The sequence below is a fragment of the Lampetra fluviatilis genome, chromosome 67, assembly GCF_964198595.1.
Source record: "Lampetra fluviatilis chromosome 67, kcLamFluv1.1, whole genome shotgun sequence".
In the NCBI taxonomy this organism is placed as follows: domain Eukaryota; kingdom Metazoa; phylum Chordata; class Hyperoartia; order Petromyzontiformes; family Petromyzontidae; genus Lampetra; species Lampetra fluviatilis.
Genome location: NC_136341.1, coordinates 2,884,845 through 2,904,844, shown reverse-complemented (window position 1 = coordinate 2,904,844; position 20,000 = coordinate 2,884,845). Strand labels below are relative to the sequence as shown.

Below are 20,000 nucleotides of genomic sequence, written 5' to 3'. Positions count from 1 at the left end.
CACACACACGCTTACACACACACACACACACACGCTTACACACACACACACGCTTACACACACACGCTTACACACACACGCACTTACACACACACACGCTTACACACACACACACACTCACACACAACAACAACAACCGCCATTCGCCACTAAGTGGCGGTGACGTCACCACGACGCTTGTGCCAGGCCATGTGCACCTTGAGGCCACGTGAAGTGTCGAACGCCCGCTGGCAGGAGGTCACGGGGCAGACCCAGGTGCCACGGGTCGACTGACCGAGATGACCGAGATGACTGGCTGATGCACCACCTGTGCCCCCTACTGTGCCAACTTGCTGTGCTTTAGCCACCCGGCGCTCCGCTCGTTGTTGTGAGCGTCGCTCCTCCGCCCTCCGTTGTTGTTGGAGGGCGACTGCCTCCAACTGCCCAGTAGCGTCCTTCACGAGCCTCCTCCACTGAGGCCGATCTTGACACCGCTGGTACCAGTCATCGGCAAGTCCACTCAGCTCCACGTCCTCCTGTACCACATCACTCCATCTCTTCTCTAGCCCGTGCCGCGCCCGTTTAGCCCCCTCGATCCGGCCGAACAAAAGCTGTTTAGGCATGCGGTGGCTGGGCATGCGGGCTACATGACCCAGCCAACGCAGCCTTGCCTGCCGGAGGAGCTCACTGATGGGACTTTGCCCAGATCTTTCAAGGACTTGTGAGCTCCTCACACAATCCAGCCTGGTCAAACCCAGGATGGATCGTAGGCAGGCCAGCCTAAATGTTTCCAACCGGCGAAGATGCTCCACTAGGGGGGTCCACGTTTCGCAAGCGTAGAGAAGGGAGGGAATAACCGTGGCCGAGAAGACCTGAAGCTTCGTGCGGAGCGACAGACCAGGTAGCTTCCACACAGCGTTACGCAACCGATGAAAAGATATTGCCGCTCGACTGATTCGGAGTGAGACCTCTGCTGATAAACTGGAGCTGGTCATGAGCACACTGCCCAGGTATGGGAAACTCTCTACTCTCTCCACAACTGCCCCATCACCGATTGGGAGTTGTGGGGGCGGAGTGCCCGATGGTACAAAATACCCAGGCAGGTGCTTAGTTTTGGTGGGGCTGATGGTAAGGCCCCACCTCTTAGTGGCACACTCCAGCCTCAGCAGCAGCGTCTCCAACTCCTCTTCTGAATGAGCAGCTATTACCAAATCATCGGCATACATAACGTGGTTGACCAATAGGGAGCCATCCCTTGATCGCACCCGGGCGTCGATCAGCCTCCCATTATATCTGTACCAAATGGTAATTCCCCCGGTACAGCTATTGAAGGCTTCACGAACTACGCAGTCGAAATAGATGTTAAATAATGTGGGAGCCAGAGGACATCCCTGTCGCACCCCAAGGTGTACAGGGAAAGGCTCCGACTCCCGGCCACGTAGTTTTACCCGGGCCCGCTCACCATCATGAAGGTCCTTAATGATCGTGAGCAGAGGGTCAGGGACTCCGAAAGCACGAAGAACAACCCAGAGCCCAGTCCTACTGATGGTATCATAGGCCTTGACCAGGTCAATAAAGCAGAGATGTAGGTCTTTTTGGAATTCCCTACACCTCTGCTGTAGCAGACGGACAGAAAATATGGCATCTGTGCAGGACCGCCCTTTCCTGAAACCACATTGGGGCTCCGCAAGCCTCTCCTCAGCATGCCTAGCAAGGCGATGTTGAATAATCCTTGCCAGGACCTTACCCGGCACACTGAGGAGTGAGATGCCCCTGTAGTTGTTACAGTCTGTGCGGTCCCCCTTCTTAAAGAGGGGGACCACCAGGGCATCCTTCCAGTCCTGCGGAACCCGTCCAGTGGTCCAGACTGTTGTTATGATGTCATATAGGGCAGTCTGTGCACAAACGCCACCCTCCCTCAGCATTTCGCCTGGGAGATCATCTCTGCCCGGTGCCTTCCCTGGTCTCAGACTCCGGATCGCCCTCAGTACTTCCTCAACAGCCGGTACCTCAGCCAGCCACTCACAGGGGGTGACCTCTTCCAATATTTGAGGCACCGCAGCCTCAGCAGGGTTATCCCCACTTTGTGCCATGATGTTTTCCTGGCTGAGAGATTTTCCCTCCCCCAGGACCTCACAGAAATGCTCAGCAAATCTGCAAACCTGTTCCTGGGGGTCGGAGATTGGATCACCGTTTTTTCCTCTAATGATGGTAATAGGTGTGGCGCTGCAGGTTACTTTTTTGATGGAGTTAAATAGTGATTTGTGATCGCGGGCCACTGAGGCAGACTCCATCTCCTCAGCAACCCGCGACCACCACCCATCCTTACAGCGCCTTACGGCTCTCCGAACCTCCGAGCGAAGGCTGCGGTAAACCTCCTCATTCTCTGACGTGGGATGCTGTAGGCGATGAGAGTGGGCCTGTCGCTTTTTCTCAATTAACCTGAACACCTCCTCCGTCAGCCAGGGTTTCTGGGGAGGTCTGGACCGCGTACCCAAAGCAGCCATTGCAGCTGCATGAGTCACAGTCTTAAACCTCGCCCATTTACCCTCGACATCAGGTGGAGTGGGGGACGATGCCAACCCCAGCTGCAAGCGATGATGAAATTCTCGCTTGCAACTTTCTTACACACACACACTTACACACACGCACTTACACACACACACACACATGCTTACACACACACGCTTACACACACACACACACATGCTTACACACACACGCTTACACACACACACGCTTACACACACACACGCTTACACACACACACGCTTACACACACACACACACTTACACACACACACTTACACACACGCACTTACACACACACACACACATGCTTACACACACACGCTTACACACACACACGCTTACACACACACACGCTTACACACACACACACACGCTTACACACACACACGCTTACACACACACACGCTTACACACACACACGCTTACACACACACACACACTTACACACACACACGCTTACACACACACACGCTTACACACACACACACGCTTACACACACACACACACGCTTACACACACACACACACACGCTTACACACACACACGCTTACACACACACGCTTACACACACACACACACACACGCTTACACACACACACGCACTTACACACACACACACGCTTACACACACACACGCTTACACACACACACGCTTACACACACACACACGCTTACACACACACACGCTTACACACACACACGCTTACACACACGCACGCTTACACACACGCACGCTTACACACACACGCACGCTTACACACACACACGCTTACACACACACACGCTTACACACACACACACTTACACACACACACACGCTTACACACACACACGCTTACACACACACACGCGCTTACACACACACACACACACTTACACACACACACGTATGTGCGTGCGTGTGCGTACCTGCGTAGAGACTGGCCACGGGGTGAGGCTGCAGCAGCAGCGGGCGCAGCAGGCGTGACAGCGCCAGCGAGCGCATCGCCTGGCTCAGCCAGCGCAGCGCCAGCTCCTCGCTCACCTCACCGGAGCCACGCGCAACCACCTCCAACTCCTCCTCCTGCAGCTCCACGCCCTGCTCACGCACACACACACACAGATACACACACACACAGATATACACACACAGATATACACAGATATACACACACACACACACAGACACACACAGATATACACACACAGACACACACACACACACAGATATACACACACACACACAGATATACACACACAGATATACACACACACACACAGACATACACACACAGACATACACACACACACACACAGATATACACACACAGACACCAACAGATATACACACACACACAGATATACACACAGACTCACACAGACACACACACACAGATATACACACACAGACACACACACACACACATACAGACACACACAAACACACACACACAGATATACACACAGATATACACACAGACACACACACACAGACAGACACACACACAGACACACACACAGACACACACACGCACACACAAAGACAAAGGTCCCCTGTGTAGCCCACACCTGCGCACATACGTGTACACATGTAGACAAACGTGTGTGCGTGTGCGTGCGTGTGTGTGTTTGTGTGCGTGTGTGTGTGCGTGTGTGTGTGAGTATGTGTGTATGTGTGCGTGTGTGTGTGCATGTGTGTGTGCGTGTGTGAGTGTGTGTGTGTGGTGTGTGTATGTGTGTGTAATGTGGTGTGTGTGTGCGTGTGTGTGGTGTGCGTGTGTGCGTGTGTGTGCGTGTGTGTGTGTGTGTGTGTGCGGTGTGTGTGTGCATGTGTGTGTGCGTGCGTGTGTGTGCGTGTGTGGTGTGTGTATGTGTGTGTAATGTGGTGTGTGTGTGCGTGTGTGTGGTGTGCGTGTGTGCGTGTGTGTGCGTGTGTGTGTGTGTGCGGTGTGTGTGTGTGCGTGTGTGTGTGTGTGCGTGTGCGTGTGTGCGTGTGTGCGTGTGTGTGCGTGGGTGTGCGCACGTGTGTGCGTGTGTATGAGTGTGCATGTGTGTGTGTGGCGTGCGTGTGTGTGTGTGTGTGCGTGTGTGTGTGCGTGTGTGTGCGTGTGTATGAGTGTGCATGTGTGTGTGTGTGTGCGTGTGTGTGCGTGTGTGTGTGTGGCGTGCGTGTGTGTGTGTGTGTGTGTGCGTGTGTGTGTGTGCGTGCGAGGCCTGTTGTGCGTGTGAAGCCTTGTACTTGCCTGAGCATCGATCGGCGAGAAATCCGGGCAGAGTCGCTCCAGAGACCTGAGCAGCTCCAGGTACCCGGCCTGCAACCACCACAACCACCACAACAACCACCACAACCACCACCACAACCACCACCACAACCACCACAACCATCAACACCACCACAACCACCACCACAACCATCAACACCATCACAACCACCACCACAACCACCACCACAACCACCACAACCATCAACACCACCACAACCACCACCACAACCATCACAACCACCACCACAACCACCACAACCATAAACACCATCACAACCACCACCACAACCACCACAACCATCAACACCATCACCATCACAACCACCATCACAACCACCACCACAACAACTACCATCACCACCACAACCATCACAACCACCACAACAACTCCCATCACCACCACAACCATCACAACCACCACCACAACCACCACAACCACCACAACCACCACCACAACCACCACAATCATCAACACCATCACCATCACAACCACCATCACAACCACCACAACCACCACCACAACCACCACAACCATCAACACCATCACAACCACCACCACAACCACCACAACCACCACCACAACCATCAACACCATCACCATCACAACCACCATCACAACCACCACCACAACAACTACCATCACCACCACAACCATCACAACCACCACCACAACAACTCCCATCACCACCACAACCATCACAACCACCACCACAACCACCACAACCACCACAACCACCACCACAACCACCACAATCATCAACACCATCACCATCACAACCACCATCACAACCACCACAACCACCACCACAACCACCACAACCATCACCATCACCACAACCACCATCACAACCACCACAACCACCATCACAACCACCACCACCACAACCACCACCACAACCATCACAACCACCACCACAACCACCACAACCACCATCACCACAACCACCATCACCACAACCACCACAACCACCACCACAACCACCACAACCACCACAACCACCACAACCACCATCACCACAACCACCATCACCACAACCACCACAACCACCACCACAACCACCACAACCACCACAACCACCACCACAACCACAACCACCATTACAACCACCACCACAACCACCACAACCACAACCACCATCACAACCACCACAACCACCACCACAACGATGATGATGTGGGTGACGTTGACATCACCTCCGGGTGTCGCAGCCCGTGCCCCAGCATGCCGTGCAGGATGTCCCCGACGCAGCCAGGGCCCCAGGCTGCTAGGCCCGTGTGATGTTGGTGATGTTGGTGAGTGATGTTGGTGATGTTGGTGATGGTGAGTGATGATGATGAGTGATGTTGAGTGATGTTGGTGATGTTGATGATGTTGTTGAGTGATGATGAGTGATGTTGGTGATGTTGGTGATGGTGAGTGATGATGATGAGTGATGTTGAGTGATGTTGGTGATGTTGATGATGTTGTTGAGTGATGATGAGTGATGTTGAGTGATGTTGGTGATGTTGGTGAGTGACGATGATGTTAATGAGTGATGCCATCACCTGCGGGAGTCGCAGGCCGTGTCCCAGCATGCCGTGCAGGATGTTGATGATGTTGATGTTGGTGAGTAATGTTGAGTGATGATGATGTTGATGATGTTGAGTGATGTTCAGTGATGGTGATGTTGGTGATGTTGAGTGATGATGGTGAGTGATGCCATCACCTGCGGGAGTCGCAGGCCGTGTCCCAGCATGCCGTGCAGGATGTTGATGATGTTGACGTTGGTGAGTAATGTTGAGTGATGATGATGTTGATGATGTTCAGTGATGGTGATGTTGGTGATGTTGAGTGATGATGGTGAGTGATGCCATCACCTGCGGGAGTCGCAGGCCGTGTCCCAGCATGCCGTGCAGGATGTTGATGATGTTGATGTTGGTGAGTAATGTTGAGTGATGATGATGTTGATGATGTTCAGTGATGGTGATGTCGGTGAGTGACGATGATGATGGTGAGTGATGTCGTTGGTGATGACGGTGAGTGACGATGATGATGGTGAGTGATGTCGTTGGTGATGTTGGTGATGTTGAGTGATGATGTTGAGTGATGCCATCACCTGCGGGTGTCGCAGCCCGTGTCCCAGCATGCCGTGCAGGACGTCCCCCACGTGCCCCGGGCCTCAGGCTGCTAGCCCCGTGTGATGTTGATGATGTTGGTGATGTCGGTGAGTGACGATGATGATGGTGAGTGATGTCGTTGGTGATGTCGGTGAGTGGCGATGATGATGTTGAGTGATGCCATCACCTGCGGGTGTCGCAGCCCGTGTCCCAGCATGCCGTGCAGGACGTCCCCGACGCGGCCCGGGCCCCAGGCCGCTAGCCCCGTGTGATGTTGATGATGTTGGTGATGTCGGTGATGATGATGTCGGTGAGTGACGATGATGTCGGTGATGATGATGTCGGTGAGTGACGATGATGATGGTGAGTGATGTCGTTGGTGATGTCGGTGAGTGGCGATGATGATGTTGAGTGATGCCATCACCTGCGGGTGTCGCAGCCCGTGTCCCAGCATGCCGTGCAGGACGTCCCCCACGCGGCCCGGGCCCCAGGCCGCTAGCCCCGTGTTGGGCCCCGCGGCCACCAGCAGCAGCAGCAGGCGGCCCACGGCGGCCGACAGGCGACTCAGCAGGGCGCAGCACTGCATTCTGGGAGGGGGCACGCACGCAGATAAAGGTCCCCCGTGTAGCCTCTAACGGGCTGCAGGGGCAAGTGCTGTTGCGAGCAGCAGTATAGAGACACAGACAAAGCTCCCCCGTGTAGCCTCTAACAGGCTGTAGGGGCAAGTGCTGTTGCGAGCAGCAGTATAGAGACACAGACAAAGCTCCCCCGTGTAGCCTCTAACAGGCTGTAGGGGCAAGTGCTGTTGCGAGCAGCAGTATAGAGACACAGACAAAGCTCCCCCGTGTAGCCTCTAACAGGCTGCAGGGGCAAGTGCTGTTAGCGAGCAGCAGAGTATATAGACACAGACGAAGGTCCCCCGTGTAGCCTCTAACGGGCTGTAGGGGCAAGTGCTCGAAGTAGCAGCAAAGTCTATAGACACAGATAAAGCTCACCCGTGTAGCCTCTAACGGGCTGTAGGGGCAAGTGCTGTTGCGAGCAGCAGCAGTCTATAGAGATAAAGCTCCCCCATGTAGCCTCTAACGGGCTGCAGGGGCAAGTGCTGTTAGCGAGTAGCAGCAGAGTCTATAGACACAGACAAAGCTCCCCCGTGTAGCCTCTAACAGGCTGTAGGGGCAAGTGCTGTTAGCGAGAAGCAGTCTATAAACACAGACAAAAGTCACCCGTGTAGCCTCTAACAGGCTGTAGGGGCAAGTGCTGTTGCAAGCAGCAGTATAGAGACACAGACAAAGCTCCCCCGTGTAGCCTCTAACAGGCTGCAGGAGCAAGTGCTGTGAAGGCTACCGGCACTGTAGCGACACAATCGATGTCCACTCCACTGTACAAGGCTACACATTTGAGGCTGAGTCGACCTAGGAGTCTCGGATAATAATCATCGTTTTTGGGATTTTTTTTCTCTCGTTGTTTAGATTTTTTTTTTTTAAAAAGCAACCATCGTGAGTCTAATAAGCCACGAGGTTTATAACGTAATTGTTAACAAGACGCGAGTTTAATATAATATAAATGTTCTTATAAGAATAGCGTTAAGGTAGCGTAGGCAAAAACCTCTGCAGTAACTTACTCCCTGCCCCCTCCTCCCTATATACGCACTTAAGCAGCGTGATTTAATAACAACGATGATGATGATAATGATGTCGTTTGTAGATATTAGCAGCTCGATATAGCGATTTAAACAATTCGTTAAACGACGCCGAGGCCTAACCCCGTGAGGAGGCACCGGCCTCGCCTAGTTTCTCTACCGCCCGACGCGCGCCTCGCCCGGCAGGGAGGGGTGTGCGGAAGAGGGGGTCGTACCGGGGGTCACTGTCGTCCATTGGGTCAACGGTTGTGAGGGGAAAAAAAACGAAAATAAATTACATTTTAGCGCGATGACTATCGCTCCATCTGCCGCGTCGTTCATTTCGAACTTCGCTTCTTCATGTTTGTTAATTTTTTTAAAAGATTTTTGTTTTTGTGGTGATGGTGGTGACGGTGCTTTAAGTAGATGTCGTTTCCTGGTCTCAAAATCTTCCCGGCTCAGGCAGAAGCAGTCGATCGAGGAGTCGGAGATCGATAGCTGCGATGAAGGTCGATAGCGGCGATGGAGATCGATAGCGGCGTCCACTCGGCAATCGATTGCAAGGGGCTGATCGCGCGCGCGTGTGTGTGTGGTGTGTGTAGTGTGTGTGTGTGGTGTGTAGTGTGTTGTGTATGTGTGTGTAGTGTGTGTGTGTAGTGTGTGTAGTGTGGTGTGTGTGTAGTGTGTGTGTGTAGTGTGGTGTGTGTGTGTAGTGTGTGTGTAGTGTGTGTGGTGTGTGTGTGTAGTGTGTGTGTGGTGTGTGTAGTGTGTGTGTGTAGTGTGTGTGTGGTGTGTGTAGTGTGTGTGTAGTGTGTGTAGTGTGTGTGTGGTGTGTGTAGTGTGTGTGTGTAGTGTGTGTGTGGTGTGTGTAGTGTGTGTAGTGTGTGTAGTGTGTGTGTAGTGTGTGTGTGTGTAGTGTGTGTAGTGTGTGTGTAGTGTGTGTGTGGTGTGTGTAGTGTGTGTGTGTAGTGTGTGTGTAGTGTGTGTAGTGTGTGTGTGGTGTAGAGTGTGTGTATGTAGTGTGTGGTGTATGTGTGTGTGTGTGTGTGTAGTGTGTGTAGTGTGGTGTGTGTGTGTAGTGTGTGTGTGTAGTGTGGTGTGTGTGTGTAGTGTGTGTGTAGTGTGTGTAGTGTGTGTGTGTATTGTGTGTGGTGTGTGTGTGTGTAGTGTGCGTGTGTAGTGTGTGTAGTGTGGTGTGTGTGTGTAGTGTGTGTGTGTAGTGTGGTGTGTGTGTGTGTGTAGTGTGTGTGTAGTGTGTGTGGTGTGTGTGTGTAGTGTGTAGTGTGTGTAGTGTGTGTGTAGTGTGTGTGTGTGGTGTGTGTGTGTAGTGTGTGTGTGGTGTGTGTAGTGTGTGTGTGTAGTGTGTGTGTAGTGTGTGTAGTGTGTGTGTGTAGTGTGTGTGTGGTGTGTGTAGTGTGTGTGTGTAGTGTGTGTGTGTGGTGTGTGTAGTGTGTGTGTGTAGTGTGTGTGTGGTGTGTGTAGTGTGTGTGTGTAGTGTGTGTGTAGTGTGTGTAGTGTGTGTGTGGTGTGTGTAGTGTGTGTAGTGTGTGTGTGGTGTGTGTAGTGTGTGTAGTGTGTGTAGTGTGTGTGTAGTGTGTGTGTGTAGTGTGTGTAGTGTGTGTGTAGTGTGTGTGTGGTGTGTGTAGTGTGTGTGTGTAGTGTGTGTGTAGTGTGTGTAGTGTGTGTGTGGTGTGTGTGTGTGTGGTGTGTGTAGTGTGTGTGTGTAGTGTGTGTGTAGTGTGTGTGTAGTGTGTGTGTGGTGTGTGTAGTGTGTGTGTGTGGTGTGTGTGTGGTGTGTGTAGTGTGTGGTGTGTGTAGTGTGTGTGTGTAGTGTGTGTGTAGTGTGTGTAGTGTGTGTGTGGTGTGTGTAGTGTGTGTGTGTAGTGTGTGTGTGGTGTGTGTAGTGTGTGTAGTGTGTGTAGTGTGTGTGTAGTGTGTGTGTGTAGTGTGTGTGTGGTGTGTGTAGTGTGTGTGTGTAGTGTGTGTAGTGTGTGTGTAGTGTGTGTGTAGTGTGTGTGTAGTGTGTGTGTAGTGTGTGTGTGGTGTGTGTGTGTAGTGTGTGTGTAGTGTGTGTGTGTGTAGTGTGGTGTGTGTAGTGTGTGTGTGTAGTGTGTGTGTAGTGTGTGTAGTGTGTGTGTGGTGTGTGTAGTGTGTGTGTGTAGTGTGTGTGTGGTGTGTGTAGTGTGTGTAGTGTGTGTAGTGTGTGTGTAGTGTGTGTGTGTAGTGTGTGTGTGGTGTGTGTAGTGTGTGTGTAGTGTGTGTGTAGTGTGTGTGTAGTGTGTGTGTAGTGTGTGTGTGTAGTGTGTGTGTAGTGTGTGTAGTGTGTGTGTAGTGTGTGTGTAGTGTGTGTGTAGTGTGTGTGTGTAGTGTGTGTGTGGTGTGTGTAGTGTGGTGTGTGTAGTGTGTGTGTAGTGTGTGTGTGTAGTGTGTGTGCAGTGTGTGTGTGTAGTGTGTGTGTGGTGTGTGTAGTGTGTGTGTGTGTAGTGTGGTGTGTGTAGTGTGTGTGGTGTGTGTAGTGTGTGTGGTGTGTGTAGTGTGTGTGTAGTGAGTGTGTGTGTAGTGTGTATGTATTGTGTGGTGTGTGTATTGTGTATGTAGTGTGTGTGTAGTGTGTGTGTAGTGTGTGTATGGGGGTTGTGTGTAGTGAGTGGTGTGTATGTAGTGTGTGGTGTGTGTGTGTGGTGTGTACTGTGTGTGTGGTGTGTGTGGTGTCTGTGTGTGTAGTGTGTGTGTGTGGTGTGTGTGTGTGGTGTGTGTGTGTGGTGTGTGTGTAGTGTGTGGTGTAGTGTGTGTGTGGTGTGTGTGTAGTGTGTGTGTGTAGTGTGTGTGTGTTGTGTGTGTGTAGTGTGTGCAGTGTGTGTGTGTGTAGTGTGTGTGTGTAGTGTGTGTAGTGTGTGTGTAGTGTGTGTAGTGTGGTGTGTGTGTAGTGTGTGTGTGTTGTGTGTGTGTAGGGTGTAGTGTGTGTAGTGTGTGTGTGTGTAGTGTGTGTGTGTAGTGTGTGTAGTGTGTGTAGTGTGTGTAGTGTGTGTGTGTGTGTAGTGTGTGTAGTGTGGTGTGTGTGTGTAGTGTGTGTGGTGTGTGTGTGTAGTGTGTATGGTGTGTGTGTGTAGTGTGTGTGTAGTGAGTGTGTGTGTAGTGTGTGTGTAGTGTGTGTAGTGTGGTGTGTGTGTAGTGTGTGTGTAGTGTGTGTAGTGTGTGTGTGTAGTGAGTGTGTGTGTAGTGTGTGTGTAGTGTGTGTAGTGTGGTGTGTGTGTGTAGTGTGTGTGTAGTGTGTGTGTGTATGGTGTGTGTAGTGTGTGTGTAGTGAGTGTGTGTGTAGTGTGTGTGTATTGTGTGTAGTGTGTGTGTGTAGTGTGTGTGGTGTGTGTATTGTGTATGTAGTGTGTGTGTAGTGTGTGTGTAGTGTGTATGGGGGTTGTGTGTAGTGTGTGGTGTGTATGTAGTGTGTGGTGTGTGTGTGTGGTGTGTACTGTGTGTGTGGTGTGTGTGGTGTCTGTGTGTAGTGTGTGTGTGTGGTGTGTGTGTGTGTGGTGTGTGTGTAGTGTGTGGTGTAGTGTGTGTGTGTGTGTGGTGTGTGTGTAGTGTGTGTGTGTAGTGTGTGTTGTGTGTGTGTAGTGTGTGTAGTGTGTGTAGTGTGTGTGTGTAGTGTGTGTGTGTAGTGTGTGTGTAGTGTGTAGTGTGTGTAGTGTGTGTGTGTAGTGTGTGTAGTGTGTGTGTGTGTGTGTAGTGTGTGTGTGTGTAGTGTGTGTGTGTAGTGTGTGTGTGTAGTGTGTGTGTGGTGTGTGTAGTGTGTGTATTGTGTGTAGTGTGTGTGTGTGTAGTGTGTGTAGTGAGTGTGTGTGTAGTGTGTGTGTAGTATGTGTGTGTAGAGTGTGTGTGTAGTGTGTGTGTGTAGTGTGTGTGTAGTGTGTGTGTAGTGTGTGTGTGTAGTGTGCGTGTAGTGTGTGTGGTGTGTGTAGTGTGTGGTGTAGTGTGTGTGTGTAGTGTGTGTGTGTAGTGTGTGTGTAGTGTGTGTGTGTAGTGTGTGTGTGGTGTGTGTAGTGTGTGTGGTGTGTGTGTAGTGTGTGTGGTGTGTGGTGTGTGTGGTGTGTGTGTTGTGTGTGTGTAGTGTGTGTGGTGTGTGGTGTGTGTGTTGTGTGGTGTGTGTGTGGTGTGTGTGTAGTGTGTGTGTGGTGTGTGGTGTATGTGTGTGTAGTGTGTGTGTAGTGTGTATGATGTGTGTGCGTGGTGTGTGTATGTAATGTGTGTGTGTGGTGTGTGTTTGTAATGTGTGTGTGTGGTGTGTGTATGTAATGTGTGTGTGTGGTGTGTGTATGTAATGTGTGTGTGTGGTGTGTGTTTGTAATGTGTGTGTGTGTAGTGTATGTAATGTGTGTGTGTGGTGTGTAGTGTGTAGTTTGTGTGTATAGTGTCTGCTGACAGCGGCTGTGTCAGGCGGTTCTCACGATGGCTGTGTCAGGGGGCTCACAATGTCCGTGTCGGTATTTCCCCTCTCTCGCAGAGACAACGAACGGCAAGGCATCATCATCAGCATCATCACCATCAGCATCATCATCAGCATCCTCATCATCAGCATCATCATCAGCATCCTCATCATCAGCATCATCATCAGCAGCATCATCATCAGCATCCTCATCATCAGCATCATCATCAGCATCCTCATCATCAGCATCAGCATCATCACCATCAGCATCATCATCAGCATCCTCATCATCAGCATCATCATCAGCATCCTCATCATCATCATCAGCATCATCACCATCAGCATCATCATCAGCATCCTCATCATCAGCATCAGCATCATCATCAGCAGCATCATCATCAGCATCATCACCATCATCATCATCAGCATAATCATCATCATCATCAGCATCATCAGCATCATCATCATCAGCATCATCATCAGCATCACCATCAGCAGCATCATCATCATCAGCAGCATCACCATCAGCATCATCATCAGCATCATCATCAGCAGCAGCATCATCAGCAGCATCAGCATCATCATCATCAGCAGCATCATCATCAGCATCATCATCAGCATCATCATCATCATCAGCATCATCAGCATCATCAGCATCATCATCAGCATCATCATCAGCATCACCATCAGCAGCATCATCATCATCAGCAGCATCACCATCAGCATCATCATCAGCATCATCATCAGCAGCAGCAGCATCAGCATCAGCATCATCATCATCAGCAGCATCATCATCAGCATCATCATCAGCATCATCAGCATCATCATCAGCAACATCATCATCAGCATCATCATCAGCATCATCATCAGCATCATCATCATCATCAGCATCATCAGCATCATCATCATCAGCATCATCATCATCAGCAACATCATCATCATCAGCATCATCATCAGCATCATCAGCATCATCATCATCAGCAACATCATCATCATCATCACCATCAGCATCATCATCAGCAACATCAGCATCATCAGCAACATCATCATCACCATCAGCATCATCATCAGCATCATCATCAGCATCATCATCATCAGCATCATCATCATCAGCATCATCACCATCAGCATCATCATCAGCAGCAGCATCAGCATCATCAGCATCATCAGCAACATCATCATCAGCATCATCATCAGCAGCATCACCATCATCACCGGCATCATCAGCATCATCAGCATCATCATCAGCATCATCATCAGCATCATCATCAGCAGCATCATCATCAGCATCATCAGCATCATCAGCATCATCAGCAACATCATCATCAGCATCATCATCAGCAGCATCACCATCATCACCGGCATCATCAGCATCATCACCAGATTCATCAGCATCACCACCATCACCACCATCATCATCATCAGCATCATCAGCATCATCATCATCAGGCCGGCGAGCTGCCGGTAGCGCTACAAACAATTTCCCACGTTCTGCGGTCCTCTACGTATGAAGGTGGTGGTGGTGGGTGAGGGTGTGGGTGAGGGGGGTGTTATCGACCAATGTAATGATCGTCTGAACGCGTGGCAGGGCATCGCTAAATCCACAATCAGGATCTTGACCCAAGACGCGCAGGAAGGAATCGGATTGACCTTACGAAGTTCTTTCTGTTCTTGGTTCTTTCGGTGAAGTCACGTAGAATGGAAATAATAAAATACAATTCTCACGACGTTTCGGCCACAACGCAAGCAGCCGTCCTCAGGTGAAGAAAAGGGGTGTCAGACGCTGTCTTTCCGACAGACCTGTTCTTCACCTGAGGACGGCTGCTTGCGTTGTGGCCGAAACGTCGTGAGAATTGTATTTTATAATGTTTTATTTTTATTATTTTATTATTTCCCTTCTAAGTGAACCAAGAAGATGAATCCCTGCAGTCACGAAAGCTTTAAATCGAAATAAAATACAATTCTCACAATTGTATTTTATTATGTTTGAGAATTGTATTTTATTATGTTTTATTTTTGTATTTTATTATTTCCCTTCTACGTGACGACTTTACCGAAAGAACCAAGAAGATGAATCCCTGCAGTCACGAAAGAAGCTTTAAATCGAAATAAAATACAATTCTCACAATTGTATTTTATTATGTTTGAAAATTGTAATTTATTATGTTTTATTTTCATTATATCATTATTTTTATTATTTTATTGTTTTCTTTTTATTATTTTATTATTTCCCTTCTACGTGACTTTACCGAAAGAACCAAGAAGATGAATCCCTGCAGTCACGAAAGCTTTAAATCGAAATTTGTGTTTTACTACTCTGTGGTTTCTCTCGGTAAAGTCACGTAGGTGAAACAAATAAAATAAAACATAATAAAAATAAACAATAGAAATAATCAAATTAAATCACGACGTTTCAGAAGCAACACAAGCTTCCGTCACCAGGTGGGACAACGACAGTGTAATTGTTTTGCTGTGTTGCTTCCAAAACGTCGTGATTTATTTTGATTTCTTTTTTATTATTTTATTTTAGACACAAAAACGTTAACTCTAGATTAATATTTAATATTTAAGTTTTATAAAAATGTAGGACCCCTTAAAAACAACAATGCACTACAGGCCCCGCACTAGATAATCCGGCACTTGCTCTATCACTATAGTACTATACTGCCTTCGACTTGTACAAACGACCGGGCGTGTAAGATTAGCGATTTGTCCTATTATCTGGGCTGTACAGCAAATGAAAATATACAATTACTTTACTGTGCAAGTACAAACATTGTGTTTTACTACTCTGTGGTTTCTCTCGGTAAGGTCACGTAGGTGAAAAAAATAAAATATCAGAATAAACAATAGAAATAATCAAATTAAATCACGACGTTTCAGAAGCTACACAAGCTTCCGTCACCAGGTGGGACAACCAGTGTAATTGTTTTTGCTGTACCAGATGACGCCAAAAGGCGCACAACTCAAAGACAATGCACCATCAGAGTATGAGAGCTCGGGGCAAGCATCTACACTATGGGAACCTCATTTGCCAGTAAAAATATAATTGGGTTTTTACCCTTCTGTCTGGCAACAAAACTGACACCTTTTTACAAGGAGTCATGTTTGCATAGACTGCAATACCTGCAGTCATAATGCAAACAAAAACACAACTCTGATAATGTATGCACTGTCCTTGAAATTGATTGGTCCACACCCGAGACAGCTTTCCTTAGAGCCTAGTCTCACATGGTGTTGGACCAGATGACGCCAAAAGGCGCACAACTCAAAGACAACGCACCATCAGAGTATGAGAGCTCGGGGTTAAGCATTTACACTACGGGAACCTCATTTGCCAGTAAAAAATATGATAATTGGGTTTTTACCTTTCTATCTGGCAACAAAACTGACACCTTTTTACAAGGAGTCATGTTTGCATAGACCGCAATACCTGCAGTCGTAATGCAAACAAAAGACATAACTCTAAGGACAGTGCATGCATTATCAGAGTTATGTTCTTTTGTTTGCATTCCGACTGCAGGTATTGCGGTCTATGCAAACATGACTCCTTGTAAAAAGGTGTCAGTTTTGTTGCCAGATAGAAGGGTAAAAAAACAATTATCATATTTTTACTGGCAAATGAGGTTCCCAGTGTTTTGCTGTGTTGCGTCCGAAACGTCGTGATTTAATTTATTTCTCTTTTTTATTTTTATTTAATTCTTTTCTTTCACCCACGTGAAAACGTCAACTCTAGATGGTGTTTTAATATTTAAGTGTTTTTTTAAAAACATGTAAGGCCCCCTAAAAAAACAACAATGTGCTTCACCGATTCCCTCCGACATGACCATCGTGAACAGCCCAGTAGAGCGAGCGAGCGAGACAAAAATTAACCCGTAAAAGCAAAGTTTTTCACTATAAATCCTTTATATGCGTGGCGACTAGAGTCCTCTCGTCCTCTGGCTTGAGATGGCTGCCACCTATGGGTCAGATGATTGCCTGCCACCATTAAGCAATTGGTAATTAAATATATATATTTTTTTACCTAAAAAGTGGAAAATTTTGGAAAAAATTTTTCACGAAAATTAATTGTCACGCACAACGAGTCTGTGTGCAAAAAGTCAGCTCGATTGGATCACGGGAAGTGGGTTTCAAAAACGAGCGAAAGATTTGCACGGTCGTAAGCGCGCAAGCAAGTGAACTTAATATAAAGGATTTAAAAAATTAACCCGTAAAAACAAAGTTTTTCACTATAAATCCGTTATATGCGTGGCATCGGTTTTATTTTATTATTCATTTCTGTTTTTCTTGAGTAAGAGTTTCATTTTTATCACATTGGTATTTTAAATTAAATATGAAAAAAAAATTTTCCTAAAAAGTGTAAAATTTTGGAATTTTTTTTCACGAAAATAAATTGTCACGCACAACGAGTCTGCGTGCAAAATGTCAACTCGATTGGATCACGGGGAAGTGGGTTTCAAAAAACGACCGAAAGATTTGCACGGTCGTAAGCGCGCAAGCAAGCGAGCGAGTGAACTTAATATAAAGGATTTAAAAATTAACATCTGAGAGAGACACACATCAATAGACTCCGGACCGCCCCCAGCGATTAAAATGTAAGGCGACTTTTATTGCTTAAGTTTACACACAAACCACACACACACAAGAAGACAGAGAGACACGAAGTACAGTCAGTAGAGGTCGCAACCGGGTACCCGATACCCGTACCCTACCCGATACCCGGCTACCCGTACCCGGCCGGGTACGGGTACCCGTTTGCGACCCTGGTGCGGCCGGGTACGGGTAAGGAATCAAAACCCCTTTGCGAACTCTGACAGTCATGGAGGTCGTAGTGATCGCCTTCATCAGCGTGGGAGGGAGGGACAGACTCAATGCAAGCACCGAGAAAGGTGTCCGTAGAGATGAAACGTCCGGATTTGAAGCTTTCGTGACTGCAAAGATTCATACTCGTAGTTTTTTCGGTAAAGTCACTACGTAGGTAAAACAATGAAATTAAAATAATTTTTATTTTTCGATTTAAAGCTTTCGTGACTGCAGGGATTCGTCTTCTTGGTTCTTTCGGTAAAGTCACGTAGAATGGAAATAATAAAAATAAAACATAATAAAATTACAAAAATAAAACATAATAAAATACAATTGTGAGAATTGTATTTTATTTCGATTTAAAGCTTTTGTGACTGCAGGGATTCATCTTCTTGGTTCTTTCGGTAAAGTCGCGTAGAATGGAAATAATCAGGGGGTAGAGAGAGTGAGAATTATTTAATGTTTTATTTTTATTATTTGATTACTTCCATTCTACGTGACTTTACCGAAAGAACCAAGAAGATGAATCCCTGCAGTCACGAAAGCTTTAAATCGAAATAAAATACAATTCTCACAATTGTATTTTATTATGTTTGAGAATTGTATTTTATTCTGTTTTATTTTTGTATTTAGTTGTATTTTTATTATTTTATTACTTACATTCTACGTGACTTTACCGAAAGAACCAAGAAGATGAATCCGTGAAGTCACGAAAGCTTTAAATCGAAATAAAATACAATTCTCACAATTGTATTTTATTGTTTGAGAATTGTATTTTATTGTTTAATTTTTATTATTTTATTATTTCCATTCTACGTGATGACTTTACCCAAAGAACCAAGCAGCTGAATTATTTTTATTATTTCCTTTCTTATTAATTACATTTTTTTTTTACCTACGTAGTGACTTTACCGAAAAAAACTAAAGAGTAGGAAAAGTCCGGCCAGCAGCCACGGGGCATCTTCCGCGCTCTGCTCGTAGGAGCCAGGGTTGTTTGTGTGGAGCGGAGTTCCGTCACGCACGGCTGACCCACGCCGTGTCGGCGTTTCAAGGAGCAGTGGGCGCTGGAGGAGGCTGTGTGCTTGGTGGCAGATGACGGGGAGCTCTGCGTGGCTGATTATGAGTTGCCCGTTGGGAGGCCGTGGGACTGCGATGAGGGCTGCGTGCAGATGCAGCCAGTTGTCGTAGTGAAAATATTAATAATAATTACATAGCAAACAGGGTGGGCATGGAGTAGGGAGAGAGGGGGGTAGGGAGGCGGGTAGAGAGATGGGGGTAGGGAAGGGGGGGGGGGTAGAGAGAGGGGGGTAGAGAGGGGGTAGAGAGAGAGGGGCTAGAGAGAGAGGGGGAGGGGGTAGAGGGGGGGGGGGTAGAGAGAGAGGGGGGGTAGAGAGAGGGGGGGGTAGAGAGGGGGTAGAGAGAGGAGGGGGGGGGGGGTAGAGATGAGGGGGGGGGGTAGAGAGAGGGGGGGGGGGGGTAGAGGAGAAGAGGGGGGGGGTAGAGAGAGGGGGGGGGTAGAGAGGGGGGGGGTAAGAAGAGGGGGGGGTAGAGAGAGAGGGGGGGGTAGAGGGGGTAAAGAGAGGGGGGGGTAGAGAAGGGGGTAGAGAGGGGGGGGGGTAGAGAGAGGGGGGGGGGGTAGAGAGAGGGGGGGGTAGAGGGGGTAAAGAGAGGGGGGGGTAGAGGGGGTAGAGAGAGAGGGGGTAGAGAGAGAGGGGGGGGTAGAGAGAGAGGGGGGGTAGAGAGAGAGGGGGTAGAGAGAGAGGGGGGGGGGGGGGGTAGAGAGAGAGGGGGGGGGGGTAGAGAGAGAGGGGGGGGTAGAGAGAGAGGGGGGGGTAGAGAGAGAGGGGGGGTAGAGAGAGAGGGGGTAGAAGAGAGAGGGGGTAGAGAGAGGGGGGTAGAGAGAGAGGGATAGAGAGAGAGGGGGTAGAGAAGAGGGGGGTAGAGAGAGGGGGGGGGTAGAGAGAGGGGGGGGGGTAGAGAGGGGGTAGAGAGAGGGGGGGGTAGAGAGAGAGGGGGGGGTAGAGGGGGGGGGGTAAAGAGAGGGGGGGGGTAGAGGGGGTAGAGAAGAGAGGGGGGGGGTAGAGAAAAGAGGGGGGTAGAGAGAGAGGGGGGTAGAGAGAGGGGGGGGGGTAGAGAGAGAGGGGGGGTAGAGGGGGGGGGGGGGTAGAGAGAGGGGGGGGGGGGGTAGAGAGAGGGGGGGGTAGAGAAAGAGAGGGATAGAGAGAGAGGGGGGTAGAGAGAGAGGGGGGTAGAGAGAGAGGGGGGTAGAGAGAGACGGGGGGTAGAGAGAGAGGGGGTAGAGGG

At 48.9% G+C, this 20,000-nt stretch overlaps 1 protein-coding gene across 2 annotated transcripts in view; it reads right to left on the bottom strand.

Moving 5' to 3' along the window:
• The window catches only part of LOC144952448 (run domain Beclin-1-interacting and cysteine-rich domain-containing protein-like), a 44,320-nt gene extending 35,268 nt beyond the window's left edge, over nt 1-9,052 (bottom strand). Inside the window, exons 1-4 of one of the 2 annotated variants that reach the window (XM_078882857.1) lie at nt 8,707-9,052; nt 7,277-7,439; nt 4,735-4,803; nt 3,422-3,590 (exon numbers count right to left, since the gene is read on the bottom strand). In XM_078882857.1, the coding sequence (XP_078738983.1) occupies nt 3,422-3,590; nt 4,735-4,803; nt 7,277-7,439; nt 8,707-8,726 (421 nt within the window). In that variant the 5' untranslated portion in view covers nt 8,727-9,052. Of the gene's footprint in view, nt 1-3,421; nt 3,591-4,734; nt 4,804-6,851; nt 7,007-7,276; nt 7,440-8,706 lie in introns of those variants that run through there. The other variant, XM_078882858.1, reaches the window with a different exon arrangement.
• Nucleotides 9,053-20,000: the final 10,948 nt, after the last annotated feature.